Source organism: Cetorhinus maximus, chromosome 14 (assembly GCF_964194155.1).
Source record: "Cetorhinus maximus chromosome 14, sCetMax3.hap1.1, whole genome shotgun sequence".
NCBI lineage: Eukaryota > Metazoa > Chordata > Chondrichthyes > Lamniformes > Cetorhinidae > Cetorhinus > Cetorhinus maximus.
Genome location: NC_135892.1, coordinates 96,744,236 through 96,760,698, shown reverse-complemented (window position 1 = coordinate 96,760,698; position 16,463 = coordinate 96,744,236). Strand labels below are relative to the sequence as shown.

At 43.2% G+C, this 16,463-nt stretch overlaps 1 protein-coding gene across 1 annotated transcript in view; it reads left to right on the top strand.

Moving 5' to 3' along the window:
• ryr2a (ryanodine receptor 2a (cardiac)) overlaps positions 1-16,463 on the top strand; it is a 794,383-nt gene that overhangs the window by 363,682 nt on the left and 414,238 nt on the right. The window contains exons 14-16 of the mRNA XM_078557297.1: positions 2,020-2,203; positions 2,476-2,611; positions 6,241-6,336. Coding sequence (XP_078413423.1) covers positions 2,020-2,203; positions 2,476-2,611; positions 6,241-6,336 — 416 coding nt within the window. The remainder of the gene's footprint in view (positions 1-2,019; positions 2,204-2,475; positions 2,612-6,240; positions 6,337-16,463) is intronic.

Genomic DNA, 16,463 nt, shown 5'->3' with positions numbered 1-16,463 from the left:
CATAACCTACGGGGCACTTTACTAATGGCTATTAGGGTTGCTGTTCTTCCTTCTCTCTGTAGTTGCTGCAGCCTGTTATGTTCACCCTTCTCGTCCAATTCAATAGGAAAGTGGTTCTCATGATGTTTTCATCCGCATAATTCACTTCAACTTCTGGTCACACCTCCTTCGGCATGACTGCCGGAGAGTTGGGGGAGAAGGTGATACCGTGTTTATGTCACTGGACTAGTAACCCAGTGGCCCAGGTTAAAGCCTCTGGAGGCATGGTTTCAAATCCCACCATGGCAGTTGGTGGAATTTAAATTCGATTAATAAATCTGGAATATAAAGTTAGTCTCAGTAATGGTGAACATGAAAACCATCATCGATTGTTGTAAAAACCCATCTGGTTCACTAATGTTCTTTAGGGAAAGATAATCTGCTGTCCTTACCTGGTCTGGCCTACATATGACTCCAGACCCACAGCAAAGTGGTTGATGCTTAACTGCCCTCTGAAATGGCCTAGCAAGCCACTCAGTTAAGGGCAACCAGGGATGGGCAACAAATACTGATCTTGTCTGTGACACCCACGTTTTGTGAAAGACCTGCTGAGTTGTATCTTAGAATCAGAGAATCATACAATGGGGGAACCATTTGGCCAGTTGTGTCAATGCAAGCACTCTGCGAGAGCAACTCACTCTCCTGCCTTTTCCCTGTAGACCTACAAATTTTTTCTCTTCAGATAATTATCCAATTCCTTGTTGAAATTCATGATTCAACCTGTCTCCACCACACTTTCAGGCCCTGAATTCCAGATCCTAACCATTCGCGTTGTTAAAAAAACTTTCCTCACGTCGCCTCTGGTTCTTTTGCCAATCACCTTAAATCGGTGTCCTCTGGTTCTCAAGCCTTCCACCAATAGTAACAATTTCTCCCTATTTGTTCAATCCAGACCTCTCATGATTTGCAACACCTCTAACAAATCTCTGCTCAAACTACTCTTCTCCGAGAACAGTCTCAGTTTCTCCAATCTGTCCACGTAACTAAAGTCTCTCATCCCTGGAACCATTTTCACGAATCTTTTCTGCACCCTCTCCAATGCCTTCATATCCTTCCTAAAATGTGGTGCTCAAAACTGGACTCAATACCCCAGTTAAGGCCGAACCAATGTTTTATAAAGGCTCACCATAACTTCTAAAATAAAATCAAAATAGTGCAGATGCTGGAAATTGGAAATAAAACAGGAAATGCTGGAAAAACTCAGCGGGTCTGGCAGCATCTGTAGAGAGAGGAACAAAGTCAACATTTCGAGACTGCATGACTCTTCTTCAAAGCTGAAGAGAGGTAAAAATGTGATGGCTTTATACTGTTGAAGAGAGGGGGTGGAGCAGATGGAGCAAAGTAGAAGGTCAGAGATAGGTTGGAGCTCAGGAGAGATTTGACAAAGGACACAAGACAAAGGGAATAGTAATGATAGTGTTAAAGACTAAGATTAATAACAGAACAAGGGTCAGCACTTTTGAGTTCAACAAATTAAGACCATGAACTCTGTCCAACAATTTGATCCCCCATCCACCCAACCAAGGGCCAGTCTGTAACATGTTCTCATGTTTCGCTTTCAGAAACTGCTGGCCCCTGTTCTGCTGTTAACACATTCTGCTATCTGACCTTTATGCCACTATTAACACCAGCCTTAGTCATTCATGCTATCATTACCACTCGCTTTGTCTCGTGTCCATGACATCTGGCCCTGCAGACATGTCCCCAAACTACTGTTGCAAAAACAGAGGATGGAGAAAAGAATCATCTGGCTTCCATTCCTGATTAGAATTTGTTACAGCGTAAATGAGTTGGAAACTTTTGTCTTGTTGGATACTTCTGTCCGCCCAAAATTCTGCTTCATGAAGGAACAGAATTCCACCCTATGGTTTTGCAATTTGACAAATCATTTTGTCAGTAAATTTAATGGTAAGATAATCAGAGTGATGCTTGATAATTGATAGTCAGCTATTTGTGGATAATATTTGATTGCGTTTTCAGGGGCCTTGATACTCTCAATAAAAAAGGGAAATCCACAGCTGTTGACTTGCCCATTGAATCAGTCAGCCTGAGTTTGCGGGATCTGATTGGCTATTTTCAGCCACCTGATGAACATCTGGAACATGAAGAGAAACAGAACAGATTGAGAGCACTGAAGAACAGACAAAATCTCTTCCAGGAAGAGGTAAGCAGCTGACTGAAGTCTCATTACAATTCTTCGCTGATGGATCTAGTCTGAAGTTATGTTAATAATTTAAGTGCAAAAAATTGAGTGTACAATACACAGCCCACGTCCATTTGATTCGAAAACCTATCAAATGCCTTTCATGGTAATAATGCCAAAGTAGAAATGAGTAGGTTTATTAATTGGTGCAGAACATGTTAAATCCATGCAGAAAAAATGCTGAAAATTGGATAAAGTGATCTGCAAATTTATCTTTATACATTCACTTGCAGGGAATGATTACCTTGGTTCTTGAGTGCATTGATCATCTGAACGTGTATAGCAGTGCAGCCCATTTTACAGACGTAGCTGGGAAGGAAGCAGGAGAGTCTTGGAGAGCAATTCTAAACTCACTGTATGAATTACTTGGTAAGTTGTATATTTTCAGCTTTTCTTATTTTTAATTGATTTGTTTATTACAGTAGATTCACTTACAGATATTTAACCCGATAATTTACACCAACACTTCAAATAATCATCCAACTAAAGGTGAACCCTGAACATTTTCAAAGTTATGCTGTACATTAAAGGATGTTGTAAAAGCGGCTGAGCTGGCCAATAGGTTGGACTTGAAGCCAGTGAAATACTTCCACCTGGTAGATATAGGTGGCTCTGTTATTGCATGGGTAATGGGTTATGGGATCCCATAAAACCCTCCCACTATATAGGACTGACCACTGGCTGGAACGAAGACGGATATAGCCATAGGAAGCAGGTGTAAAGTAACAGGCTGTTATAATATTTCTGTGTGTGTATATATATATATATATATATATATATTTGCATTACTGTAAACATTGTGTCCTAATTGTCATCAGTCTGCAGTTGAGAACCAAGCACCCTTGGAATTCCAAATCTATCTGCTTTAGGTCAATGACCATTTGATCAGTGTGCAAAGCTGGTTGATGCAATGCTTGTGACATTAAAATGGAGAGCATGTTTTCCTTATGATGATTATCTGTCATGTCGAAGGTGCATGAGCAACTTATTTAATAACAACGTGTAACAAAAAATGTGACATTAAAATAAATGTTATCACACTGATTTGTAGTGTGCGCAAAGATCTTAAGGCAAATTATTTCAAAAGGAGACTCAACAATTGTCAGTAAATAGTCATTATTTCAAAGGCATGTGCAAGATACATTGCAAATAGTGTGTGGATTCTCTATTCTAAACAGGTTTACAGAGGGAAGAATTTTCCCGTTGGCGTATGGGGGCCTGTCTGCGCAAAAAATGACGCGCGGTGATGTCGGGCGAGCGTCCCGACGTCACTGCATGCCATCACGATATTTCGTTGGACGGGCGCACAATGATGTCCGATGTGCGCCCGCCATTAATTAACGGGCCACTTAAGACCCCTGACTCACCAATTGATGCCGATTTTTTGGCGCCCGTGCAAACTTCGGGTCGGTGCATGGGTGCAACAGTCAGGCAGGTAGAACACATTTGTTTAAACCTCATCCACGGCTGGGATAAGAGGGCTCAGTGGGGTCACGAGTGTGCACTGTTAAGTATTTATTTTTCAAAGTTATTGAAACTTGCCTGTGTGATCTGCAGTACTTCAAAACGCATACCAGCTGCTTTGTCTGTACTCTTAACCTTCAGGTCAGCACTCTGCAGTGAGTAATGTTTTCTGGGCCTGCAGGTTTCAGGAAGCCTTCCCTTAGCCTGGGAATGGGAGCTGAACTGTCCACTGGAGGCACCTCCTCTGAGGAGGAAGGGAGGGCTAGAAGGAAGAGGAGGCCAGGAGTGCACATTCAGCCTCCAGGGGAGCCACCTTTGGGAGGACAGGCACGGGCACAGGGCCAAAAGGTGGACCAAGGCAGAAGGGGCCGCAGAAGATGCCACTATCCTGCTGCCAGAGTATACAGGCGGCCTATGACTGAGGTGCAGTGCTGAAGGAGGCTCTGTCTCTCAAGGGAGACAGTCAACTGTATCTGTCAGATGATTGGGCCTGAAATCTCTGCTAACTGTGTGGGTGGACACCTCATGCCAGTGGTTCTGAAGGTCACAGCTGCCCTCAACTTCTATGTCATTGGCTCCTTCCAGGGGTCGGTGGGTGATCTTTGCGGTGTCTCCCAATCAGCTGTCCACACTTGTGTCAAGCAGGTTACAGATGCTCTGTTTAGGTATGCATTGACCTTCATCCAATTCCGTTGGGACCAGGAAAGTTAGGCACAGCGAGCCAGAGGCTTCGAGGCCATTGCTGGCTTCCCCCGCATCCAGGGTGCAATAGACTGTACACATGTGGCCATCAAGGCACCAGCAGGTGAGCCCGGTGCCTTCATCAACAGGAAGGGCTTCCACTCCATGAACGTGCAGATAGTGTGTGATCACAGGATGTTGATTCTACAAGTCTGTGCAAGGTACCCAGGCAGCTCCCACAACACCTACATCCTCAGACACTCCCTGGTGCCGGGGCTCTTCAGTGCTCCAGCCCAGCTGGATGGATGGCTGCTGGGTGACAAGGGCTTCCCCTTAGAAGGTGGCTCATGACGCCTCTCCGCCATCCAAGAACGATGCCTGGACCGCTCAGGGGGCACACTCCAGTACCCCCCAGATCATGTCTCGGTGATAGCAGTTGCATGCTGCGCTCTCCACAATCTTGCGCTGGAAAGGGGGGACGCACTGGACAATGAAGACGTCGATGCAGTGGCTGCGGCTGCACACGATGAGTCCAGCAGTGAGTCCGAGGATGAGCATGCACAGGGAAATGCTGAGGGGGTAGACGCTGACCCGGGCATACTCCAGGGAGGCAGGGACACCCGGGAGGCTTTAATCCAATGAACGTTCAGCTAGCACACCACAGATGGACCTCCAGGACAAGCCTGGGCTGTAGGCTCGATACTCGACACCTAAGTGCTTAACCTGCCAGGTTAGGAACTGCAACTAAGGGCCTTGTTAATAAAGCTGAATGTCCAACAAAGCACTCATTACTTTTTGGGAAACCATCCACATGCAGAAGAAAAGAGGCACCCTCAGCCAAAGTGACATATCTGAGTTTAATATGTCAAACAAACAAACTTATGCAAAAAAAAGACAGTAGTGTTACAAATCAGAACAAATCATAAGGACCCCACCTTGGGCCAACACAAAAGCCCGTGGTGTGCCTAAGGTGCCTTATATTTTTGTTTTCAGTTGCTATATCTTGGTGATGCCCCATCGCTGGGAGTGGCATCTGAGACAGCCTCCTTTTTACAGGCTAACAGGTTGTCATTGGACCCGGCGGCCTGAGCATGCCCGCCGCTGCCCGCCCACTCTCGCTATGCACAGTAGTCGTGAAGTACGCTGGGTGGGCCTTAATTGGCCTGCCGGTGTAAAGTGATGGTGCGGACCCGATTGTGAGCGGCAATCGGGCCCGCGCCTGCTCCCGCTCCCGGGCCTGCTCCCGCTCCCACTCCCGCTCCTGCTACTGCTCCCGCTCCTGCTACTGCCCCCGCTCCCCCCCCCCCCCCCACCACGGTCAACCAGAAAATTCAGCCCATACTGTTAAAATAATGTTTGCAATACATTTGTCACAATTACAAACCATCTTTATCTCATTGAAATGGAATTGCAAGCAAATGAATGTTAACATAATGCATTGAGTAGTTTTCGCAGCAAATTATTACACTTGGCTACTTTACATTTTGATTCTGATTAACCAAAACTGAATTGTATTTTAACAAAATACAAGCACATGTTGCATCAGGAATGCAGACCATTTCAGATATACCACATATCCTTATGCTTCAGAGCTTGTTTTAATGTCATTGTAAAACATTGCCGTCATTGTTCATGGATAATCCAAATGATGACCAATTCAGAACCGTACCTGAATACTCCATTACCGAATTTCTTTTTGTAGAATATTCTCCAATATTCTGCTGTGAAAGGATAACAAGAGCTAAAATGCCAGTGTACATGAATTAAAATGGCTCTTTTGAGGGCATATGCTTTTTTTTTGAAAAATAAAAGGGCACAAAGTTATAATCTGATCTTGTCTTGTCTGTCTTCAGCTGCCCTGATCAGAGGAAATCGCAAAAACTGTGCCCAATTTTCTGGTTCCTTAGACTGGCTGATTAGCAGACTGGAGCGATTAGAAGCTTCTTCTGGTATGTATGAACCCTTTATAATCTCTTATTACTATTTGAAAGGTGTTAAGCATCTTATCTTACAGTTTAAAACGCCCAACACACAAAGAAAACACACAACTGAACATGTGGCTCTTTTTTAGAAGGATAGCTGATACTAACTGTAAAAATATAGCATACGCTTTCAAAATAAGGTATAATTCAAGGATGTGTCAGTATGCCTGTGGGATTTGTTTAATTTCTGGGCTGAAGTTTTAATTTTAATTTATCTTTAATAAACTGACCTTGGTATATTGCCGAAAGACACTGAGAACAATTTTCAGTTGCCTGTTTCTTGCTCAAAAGGCAGGCGGTCAGCAGTTGACAATAGGTGGGATGGAGGCACCCCGGATGCCCATTGAAACCCAAGGCCTGCCTGATGCAATTTTCTGGTGGGCCCATAAATAGGATAGCAATATATCTGTCTGTTCCTGGTGGGTGGCTGCTTAACTACGCAAATTGAGGGTGTACATTGTTTGTAGGATTGATTTGTAATTCTGAAGAACAAATAGATGGAACGTGGAAAGAGAAATCATGTTTAACTAACCTGAGAGAATTCTTTGAGGAATTAACAGGCAAGGTGGATAGAGAGGAACCTGTAGATGTGGTATACTTGGATTTCCAAAAGGCATTTGATAAGGTGCCACATCAAAGGTGACTACACAAGAGCACATGGTGTAGGGGGTAACTTTATTTTATTCGTTCATGGGATATGGGCATCATAGGCTAGGCCAGCATTTATTGCCCTTCCCTAATTGCTCTTGAGAAAGTAGTGGTGAGCTGCCTTCTTGCACTGCTGCAGTCCATGTGGTATAGGTGCACCCACAGTGCTGTTAGGAAGGGAGTTCCAGGATTTTGACCCAGTGACAGTGAAGGAACGGCGATATATTTCCAAGTCAGGATGGTGAGTGCTTGGAGGGGAACTTCCAGGTGGTGACCTTCCCATGCATCTGCTGCCCTTGCCCTTCTAGGTGGTAGTGGTCGTGGGTTTGGAAGGTGCTGACTAAGGAGGCTTGATGAGCTCCTGCAGTGCATCTTGTAGATGCTGCCACTGTGCATTGATGGTGGAGGGAGTGAATGTTTGTGGATGGGATGCCAATCAAGTGGACTGCTTTGTCCTGGATGGTGTCGAGCTTCTTGAGTGTTGTTGAAGCTACACTCATCCAGGCAACTGGAGAGTATTCCATCACACTCCTGACTTGTGCCTTGTAGATGGTGGACAGGCTTTGGGGAGTCAGGAGGTGAGTTACTTGCCACAGGATTCCTAGCATCTGACCTACTCTTGTAGCCACAGTATTTATATGGCTAGTCCAGTTAAATTTCTGGTCAATGGTAACCCCAGGATGTTGATAGTGGGGGATTCAGTGATGGTAATGCTATTGAATGTCAAGGGCCGATGGTTAGATTCTCTCCTGTTGGAGATGGTCATTGCCTGACACTTGTGTGGTGTGAATGTTACTTGCCACTTGTCAGCTCAAGCCTGGACATTGTCCAGGTCTTGCTGCATTCGGACATGGACTGCTTCAGTATCTGAGGAGTTGCGAATGGTGCTGAATATTGTGCAATCATCAGCGAACATCCCCACTTCTGACCTTATGATGGAAGGAAGGCCATTGGTGAAGCAGCTGAAGATGGTTGGGCCAAGGACACTACCCTGAGGAACTCCTGCAGTGATGTCCTGGAACTGAGATGATTAACCTCCAACAGCCATCTTCCTTTGTGTATGACTCCAACAAGTGGAAAGTACCCCCCTTGATTCCCATTGACTCCAGTTTTGCTAGGGCTCCTTGATGCCACACTCGGTCAAATGCTGCCTTGATGTAAAGGGCAGCCACTCTCACCTCACCTTGCCTTAGCATGGATAAAGGATTGGTTGGCTAACAGCAAGCAGAGAGTAAGGATAAATGGGTCTTTTTCAGGTTGACAAACTGTACCTAGTGGAGTGCCACAAAGATTGGTGCTGGGGCCTGAACTATTTACAATCTATATCAATTACTTGGGTGAAGGGACCAAATGTATGGTAGCTAATGGCACCAAGATAAGTTGGCAAGTAAGTTGACAAGAGGAGGTAAACAACCTGTAATGGGATATAGATAGGTTAAGTCAGGGCAAAAATTTAGCAGATGGAGTTTCACAGAATCACAGAATCTTTACAGTGAAGGAGGAGGCCATTTGGCCCATTAGATCTGCACTGGCTCTCTGAAAGAGCATTTTGCCTAGTCCCACTCCCTTGCCTTATCCCTGGAACCTTGCATATTTTTTCTTTTCAGATAGCAGTGCAATTCCCTTTATAATACCTTGGTGGAACTTGCCTCTACCACCCTCTCAGGAAGCTCATTCCAAATTCCAACCACCCTCTGGGTGAAAAAACTTTTCTTAACATCACTTTTACTCCTTTTGCTAATTATTTTGAACCTGTGCCCTCTAGTTCTTGCTTTTCTCTTGAGTGGGAACAGTTTTTCACTACTTAGTCTGTCCCATACACCAGGATCTTGAATACCTCTATCAAGTCTCTTCTCAGCCTTCTTTTCTTCAAGAAAAACAGCCCCAAACTCTCCAATCTATCCTTATAGCTAAGTTCTTTATCCCTGGAATCATTCTTGTGAATCTCCTCTGTGCTCTCTCCAATGCCTTCAGATCGTTCTTCTAGTATGGCGCCCAGAACTGGACACAGTGCTCCAGCTGAGGCCTAACTAGTGTCCTATACAAATTCCACATGACCTCCTTACTCTTGTACTCAATGTCCCTATTAATAAAGCCGAAGATACTATATGCTTTATTAACTGCTCTCTCAACATTCCCTGCCATCTTCAATGACATGTACATATACACCGAGGCCCCTCTGTTCTTGCATTCATCTAGAGTTTCTCCCTTTATTTTATACTGTCTCACCATATTCTTCCTGCCAAAATGAATCGCCCACCACGGAGGCTACACAGGTTTCCCCCAAATTCTCTGACCAATGGGCGGGTCCCACGCCGGGAACAGTTAGAAATGGAATCACACACCATCCAAGGGCTTTGTAGGTAGGATTTTATTACATTCCTTGAGGCCTTTACACAGTCAAAAAACTTTCTGTATGTCTTACTGAGAGTGGTAATTGCCGGAATCTCGCTACCTTAGATGAAACCTGCCATATGTTACGGACAGGGAAAGATGGCGGGATAACTTTTCCCCTTTGTCCTCACCTCTTGGTTGCCTGCAACAAAATGTATGTTTTAGAGGGAGTGTTTTAACCCTTCTGAGTGTTGTGACTTTAAAGAATAGGCATGAAACAGCGTTTCTGGTAAGTTTACATCGGAAGAAAAGGTAAGCGTTTATTAACACAACACCGCACAAAGAAAACACTTGCACTTACTCACTCAAACAAACAAAAACACACACACACACAAAAGAAAAGATGAATTCTAGAGATGAAGCATGCATTTAAGTTATTAACTGAATAACAAGAAGCAAATCACATGTTTAAATTAGTCCTTTAAGATACAAGCATTGCAGGCCTGATGGGTTCTCCCTCCTGGTTCTTTGAAGATAAATGGAGATTGAAAGTCACTGGGTTTTTCCTATGAAGCTGTGGTCGCGCTTCTGTAGAAATGAATCCTGCAGGTGAAGACAAATTAGTCCCACTCTTGCTGCCTAGGAAGATTGTTTGTATTAGGCAGGGTTACTTTGTTCTCACTGGAGGATGGTCCCTCTTGTATTCTATTATTCTCCAGACTGACTTGCCCCTGGCTGGTCCTTGGAATAATATGTTATCTCCAGTCAGTTTTGATCATGTGACCACATGATCAATAGTTATATTATCCGTACAGATGATGCGCTGTTTGAAGCATTGCTACACAATTTAGGATGAATGGTGGCCATTCACACCTGCTTGTGATAAACTGTTTTCTCATATCTCTCTTTGCTGGGTTTCAAATTCACAGATACTGAGGCTGGGGGAGCCATTGAGTTTGAGTTTGTATACATACACAGCTAATGGGAGCTGTAAATTCACAGGTGATTTTATATCCAGAATGCCTTTTGAAAGGAGGGTCCACCATCCATGGACATTTACATTTTAATGACTTTCCAGAGACATGGGTTAGTTCTTGTCTATGCAAAAATTACAAGTCACCTGACCCCACCCTTTCCCAACCCGTTGCACTCCATCTTGTCCATATGTAATGCTGTTCTTTTTTTAAAGTAAAAATGTTCATTGTTTTCGTACACTTGCAGGTCTACAGTGCAAGCATGACAAATAGGCCTGGATTTTTCCGGAGTTGGAATGGCTCCGGAGTCATTTAAAAATTAGGAGAGGGATCCGATTCTGGGATTCTCACTCTCATCCCCAGTGCCCCCAATTTTCTCTGGTACAGGATGGGGGTGCAGGCTCATACTCTTGACTTGGCTGGCTGCATTGCGGGGGTAAAGGTCTCTTAACTACCCGCAATATTTGTGCAGTCGGGCTAGCTTCTCCAAGACTTGTGGCTCATGGCCCCTCAGAGGACTCATGAACCATAGTCTGGATTCAGGAACCTTTTAAAAGGCAACTTTTAATGTCCTTCAAGCCCCCACTATATCTCCCATGCTCCCCCCATTCCAACTCATACAAACTCATGCTACACCCACCCCATGGCCCCTTATAGTCCCCATGCCTACTCATGCCAACTCATAGCCCTTCCATGCCCATTCACCCAGTATACACTATGTACAGAACCAGTGAGCCATATAGTTACAATGGTATTTGTCGAACAGCTCAGAAAAGAAAACATTCACAAGTCTTCATTTGGAAAAAAAAACTGCTGTTCTTGCAACTCTATAAAAGTGTCAATAAGACAGACCATTAAAGTATCGATAACAGAGAGTTCTAACACTTCACACCTCTTAATCTTGTGCAAACAAACATTGAGACATTGACAAAAAAGATCACAGAAAGAACAACTTATTAGTTAAAGATGTCAATCAAAGAAAGTCAACAGTTCTCTCCAGTTGTCAAGATGGAACCCAATGCTGAAATAATTATTTTATGAGCCTGGGCTCTCAGCCAAGCATGCATTGTAAGGACAGGTGGAATAACTCATTTAGCATTAGTTGGCATGGATCCGGCCAGGCCAGGAGTGCAGGGTGCTGGCTCATTACTCGCACTCTTATCCCATATCATCAACAATTAGGAATGTCCGGAATCCTAGAATCAAGTCCCATCCACCATTTTTAAATAGCTCTGGAGTCCTTAATATCCCTTGAAAATCCGGTCCATAGTGTCAGACTAACATAACGATTAACTAGTTTTAATTAGTTTATCACTAATTGAATTCTCAGATTGTGTAGACATATTTTATGGTCAACAGCCAGTGTATTGGGGCCCCTGTGGTGAGTGGCTGTTGGTGTTAATATCTGTAGTGTTTCAATCTAACCCACAGTAATGGAATGAAAGTCTTCTTTCCAACTGCTTTAATGATTGACAATGAAATTAACACAGACAGCCTTAGTTGAGTTTCTACAGCACAAACCTATTCACCTTCAAAGGATAACAAGGCTGGATGTTGCATGAAATAAGAATATTACATGATACAGTAAAGGTGATCTTCTGGAATTTGAGTTAAGTTTCATTACAGTCTGGATCAGATTCTTCTTGCATCCTGTGTTTTGTCAGAGCTTTTTTCAGTACAATTTTCCTGAATGGGCATTTGCAGGTAAGAAAACACCAAGCAGTTAAGCCACTTAGATATTTTCATCCAAGGTATGTGCACATAGGAAAATGTAGTTAACAATCTTACTCTAAGGGAAGAGCTTGCAATTAGCAGGGCAAAGTTGGTGTAGCATGCAGCAGATTACCATGATCCTTAAAACATAAACCAACCTGAAAAATACCCCAAAATGTTTCCAAGTACCTGAAATTTTGCTTGTACACGCCAGGGACTGACTTGCACAATCTGGTGCTGATGGTCATTTAGTTTGCCCTCGCTCTGTTTAATTTTTTTCCATAGTCTCATGAACTTCTTTTTGTTTTTATTAAATTAATTTGCCATTCATCAGCCCACCTTCTCAACCCAACCCTTGGTGCTGGATTTTCATGGAGGACTTGGGAATTGGCAGACGGTTTCATTCCCGGTTCGCGAACCCGCCTCCAGTGCAAACCGGGAAATGGTCGGCATTGAAGTTGAAACAGAAGCCTAAATGGAGAAGGGACGAGTCTACCGACCAATTAGTGGCCGGGGACCAGGAATGAAGGCAGGTTACCATGGAAGCGGGTGACCCTCTGGTCCAACTCGGCAGCCATTCCTGTGACTGCTGTCTGTGCTTGGTTTAAAAAAAGAAAGAAAAGAACCTGCACCTTCAAATAGATCAGGGCATTTGGAGAGCTGGAACATGGGTTAGCAGATAAAAATGTTAATATTATTAGATTTAATTGCTGTGCAATATATTTTTGTCAAAATTTCCACGTTTTTAGATCAGACGAGCTATTTCTAACACTGCCGAGCCTGTTCCCAACTGGCTGGAGCTTTTCAGTTTTACACAGTTCCCAAAGGGCGCCTGCTCCCCACTACCCTTGCTCTACCGAGAATGTCAGCCTGTGACCACCTCATCTAAATGTTTTCTTCCTCTTAATGTTTCTGTGCCAGCCTAGAAATTCAGCTTCCATATTCAGGAGATTCGTCATGGTCTGCTCTGTGAATACAGTAAGTGCTTCATTTAGCGTATAGATATGTATATACGAACACATAAATTAGGAACAGGAGTAGGCCTCTCGAGCCTGCTCTGCCATTCAATAAGATCATATCTGATCTGATTGTGGCCTCATCACCATATTCCACCTATCCCCGATAACCTTTGACTCCCTTGTTAGCCAAGAATCTATTTACCTCTGCCTTGAAAATATTCAATGGCCCCATCTCCACCGCTCTCTGGAGAAGAGAGTTCCAAAGATTCACGACCCTCTGAGAGAAAAGATTTCTTCTCACCTCCGTCTTAAATGGGAGATCCCTTATTTTTAAACTGTGTCTAATATTGTATAAAATAATATTGGTTGAGGGACCATGTTGGGCCATATGGATGCCATGTATAGAACTTGTTTGACCTTCTGACAGACTGCCACAGTATGAAATTATATGGCTCTCGCATGCTTCTATTGATAGTTAACGGGGAATTTCCTTGCTCGAGCAAATGGGGCATCAGTCACTTTGTTCATATACAGCTGTTTGGCACATTTTGTTGATATTCCCAAAGGTAGCCTGGAATTAACCAATCACATGAAAGTTAATGGTTGAGATCTTAACCGTCTCAGGCAGTACCTTGCCTGCAGTGAATTTTCTAGATTCAACTATTCCAATTCTCTTGCATCTTTCACTCTCTGTAACAATCAGTTCCTCCAAAACTCTGCAGCATGAGTCCTATCCGCTACCAAGTCCCACTTACAATCACCCCTTTCCTCGCTGAACTATATTAGCTACTGGCATTTCAATACTTTAAATTTAAAATTCTCACCCTCGTATTTAAATACCTCCATTGCTTTGCCTGTCTCTCCCTCTCTCTATCTCCATCTTCCAGTACTAACCCCCACCCACCAAACTCAGTTTCTCTGACTCCAGCCTCTTGTGTCTCAGCACTTCTCTCCCCGACTTTTCACCTCATCATTGTCTCTTGTACCTTCAGTCCTCGTGCTCTGGTTTCCCTCCCTAAACCCTTCTGCCTCTGCCTCTGTCTCTCCTCCTTTACCTTCTTAAACCCCACTCCTTGTGATCACCTTTATCAATATCTTCTTTTTTGGGACTTGGTAGTCATATTTAAGTCATTGTGAAATGTTTTAGGGTTTTATTCTACTCTGAAATAGCTACATAAATGCAAGTCATTGTTCAACATTTCTATTCATGTAATTATGTCTGCTTTGGGGTTTATAGTTCAGGAGAACATGGATTTGCAGAAGGGAAAATAAGATTTATATTAAACAAGCCTTGGAAGTGACAGGAGAGTGTGACTGCAAGGCTCGTCAAGGTCAACTATAATTACCTGCCATTGGAGTAGTCCCCATTGCTTCTGCCCCAGTGGATGATGTTGTCAGGTGATCACATTAGATTTGTTGCTAACTGTGACAGGTTTTAGAAAAGAAAGTTTGACTGTAATGGCAGACAGATAAAAATTTGGTTTTGTGTTAGTAAATAGGGAGAGTCCAGTGTTTGCTTACGCACTTATCTTATTGGAAAGGGTGGTGTGTTAGAAAGTTTTCAGACATGCTCAGCTCTGGAAACAACGCTTTGCAATCCCATTACACATTCCCTGGCATCAGCTACTGGAACAAGCTTGCACTTCTTCAATATATTGAGGATAAAAATAACAGGATTTGCATGCGATGACTTCCTTATATTCAATCTTTCCTTCATCTTCATTTGTGAACTTGAATAAGGCAACATAATACAAGAGTTTGCTATAGTGGATTTGGCCATTTAAATGTTTCACCACCCGCGCTGTTGGATGAGTATTGGTTTTGTAACTGCCGGTGTCTGAATTGACCAGTGTGCAGGAGGACCTGAAGAGCCTACTGAGCACAGACACCCTCATCATAACCTAAAGACCTTTTACAGAGCTTTCTATTTAATAGCAGTTGGATTCAGACTAAAACTCATTTCACACCAGATCCTTGAGGGGGATGGTATTCATCGTGCTGGCTTTGAATTCAAAATTCCAGAGCTGAAAGGACACTGTTCTAAGCCGCTGCACTACCCTTTCCTTTTTATAAAGAGCAATTTCTTTATTGTTATTTCCTTGCGAACCAACTTTGTCATTTGCAAGAATACGACATAACAAATATAAGGTTTTGGCTTCGGTCATTAGTTTGGAAAGGATGTGGGGGCACCTCTGTTAAGGTGGGACTTTCATTCCCCATGAAAATGTCTTTGATACTGGCTGCTTTAGGACCCCATGGGCATTTGTATGCTGGAGGCTGGTGCCTCAGCTTCATGGAGAGTTACGTCAAACTGAACCTCGCAGCTTACTCTAGTGGGCCTTGCAGTAGAGAAATCTATAAACAGCCTCCAAGCTGCGTCTGAGTTCTGTGCATATCATTGTTCTGAAAGTGAGTGTTGGATTTATTGAAGAGTTAAGGGTTAATAACTGAACTGCCTTATATCATAGAGCATCCGATTCCCTACGATCAGTATGGAGCTATAAGAAGGAAGGATGGATTATATTCTTGTCCAAATATCTGATTATTATCAAGAAATACTGGTACAAGGAAATAAATGACCAGGTGACGTCAACCATGAGTGATTACTGTATAACTTTAGAGATAAATGTAAAAAATGTGAGCAGACGGATTAATTAACCATGGTAAAGGATAGATTTCCTGGGTACATACTAAACTTTTCTTCAAAGCATCCAATCGCAGATAGATCAAGAAGTCCTGTTTATGGAAAGTACCTTCGAAGGAAACAACTAAAACTGTTTGCATAAAAAAAGCTATTCTTAAAAGGATCCAAGAATGCTCATGGAAAGTACCTTTAAAGTAGTCAAACAGGTGTACAAATGAGGATTTCCAGAATTAGTTTGAGAGCTCAGAAGGTACAGAAAGTCAGAGCATCTCCTGTGTACTGTACAAATTGATCAACACTTTTGTATATGAATAAAATCTGTCCCTTGTATTACACTATCAAGAGATTTGTGCTCACTCACAGCATATCGTTGTGAACCATATAAGGAAGGAGGTTGACTGACAGTTGATCCAACAGTAATAGCAGAGGCCGCTCTTAAACTAAACCTTCCAGGTGCCTGCCCTCTTCTGTCTGGGGACTTCTACATCTAAAGTTTCAAATGGGCAAATTGCAGGAAACATAATGGTTACCACGTTTCTCATCTGATTTATATGTTACCAGGCACATTTCATACCACTGGCCCAGTCCTCTCAAAAGGAGTTGTTGCTTTGCTGTCAAGCACATTTCCAGTCCCTTTATTTCCCCCCAGAACCTCCTGAAACCTGTTGGGGCTGGGAAGTCTATAATATTAAATATATGTCATTCATTCATATTGACTTTATGATCCTCTGCTTACTGATCTTCAGTGGCTCCTAGTTGAGCAACACCTTGATTTTAAAACTCTCATCCTTTTTTCACATCACTCCATGGCCTCATCCCTCC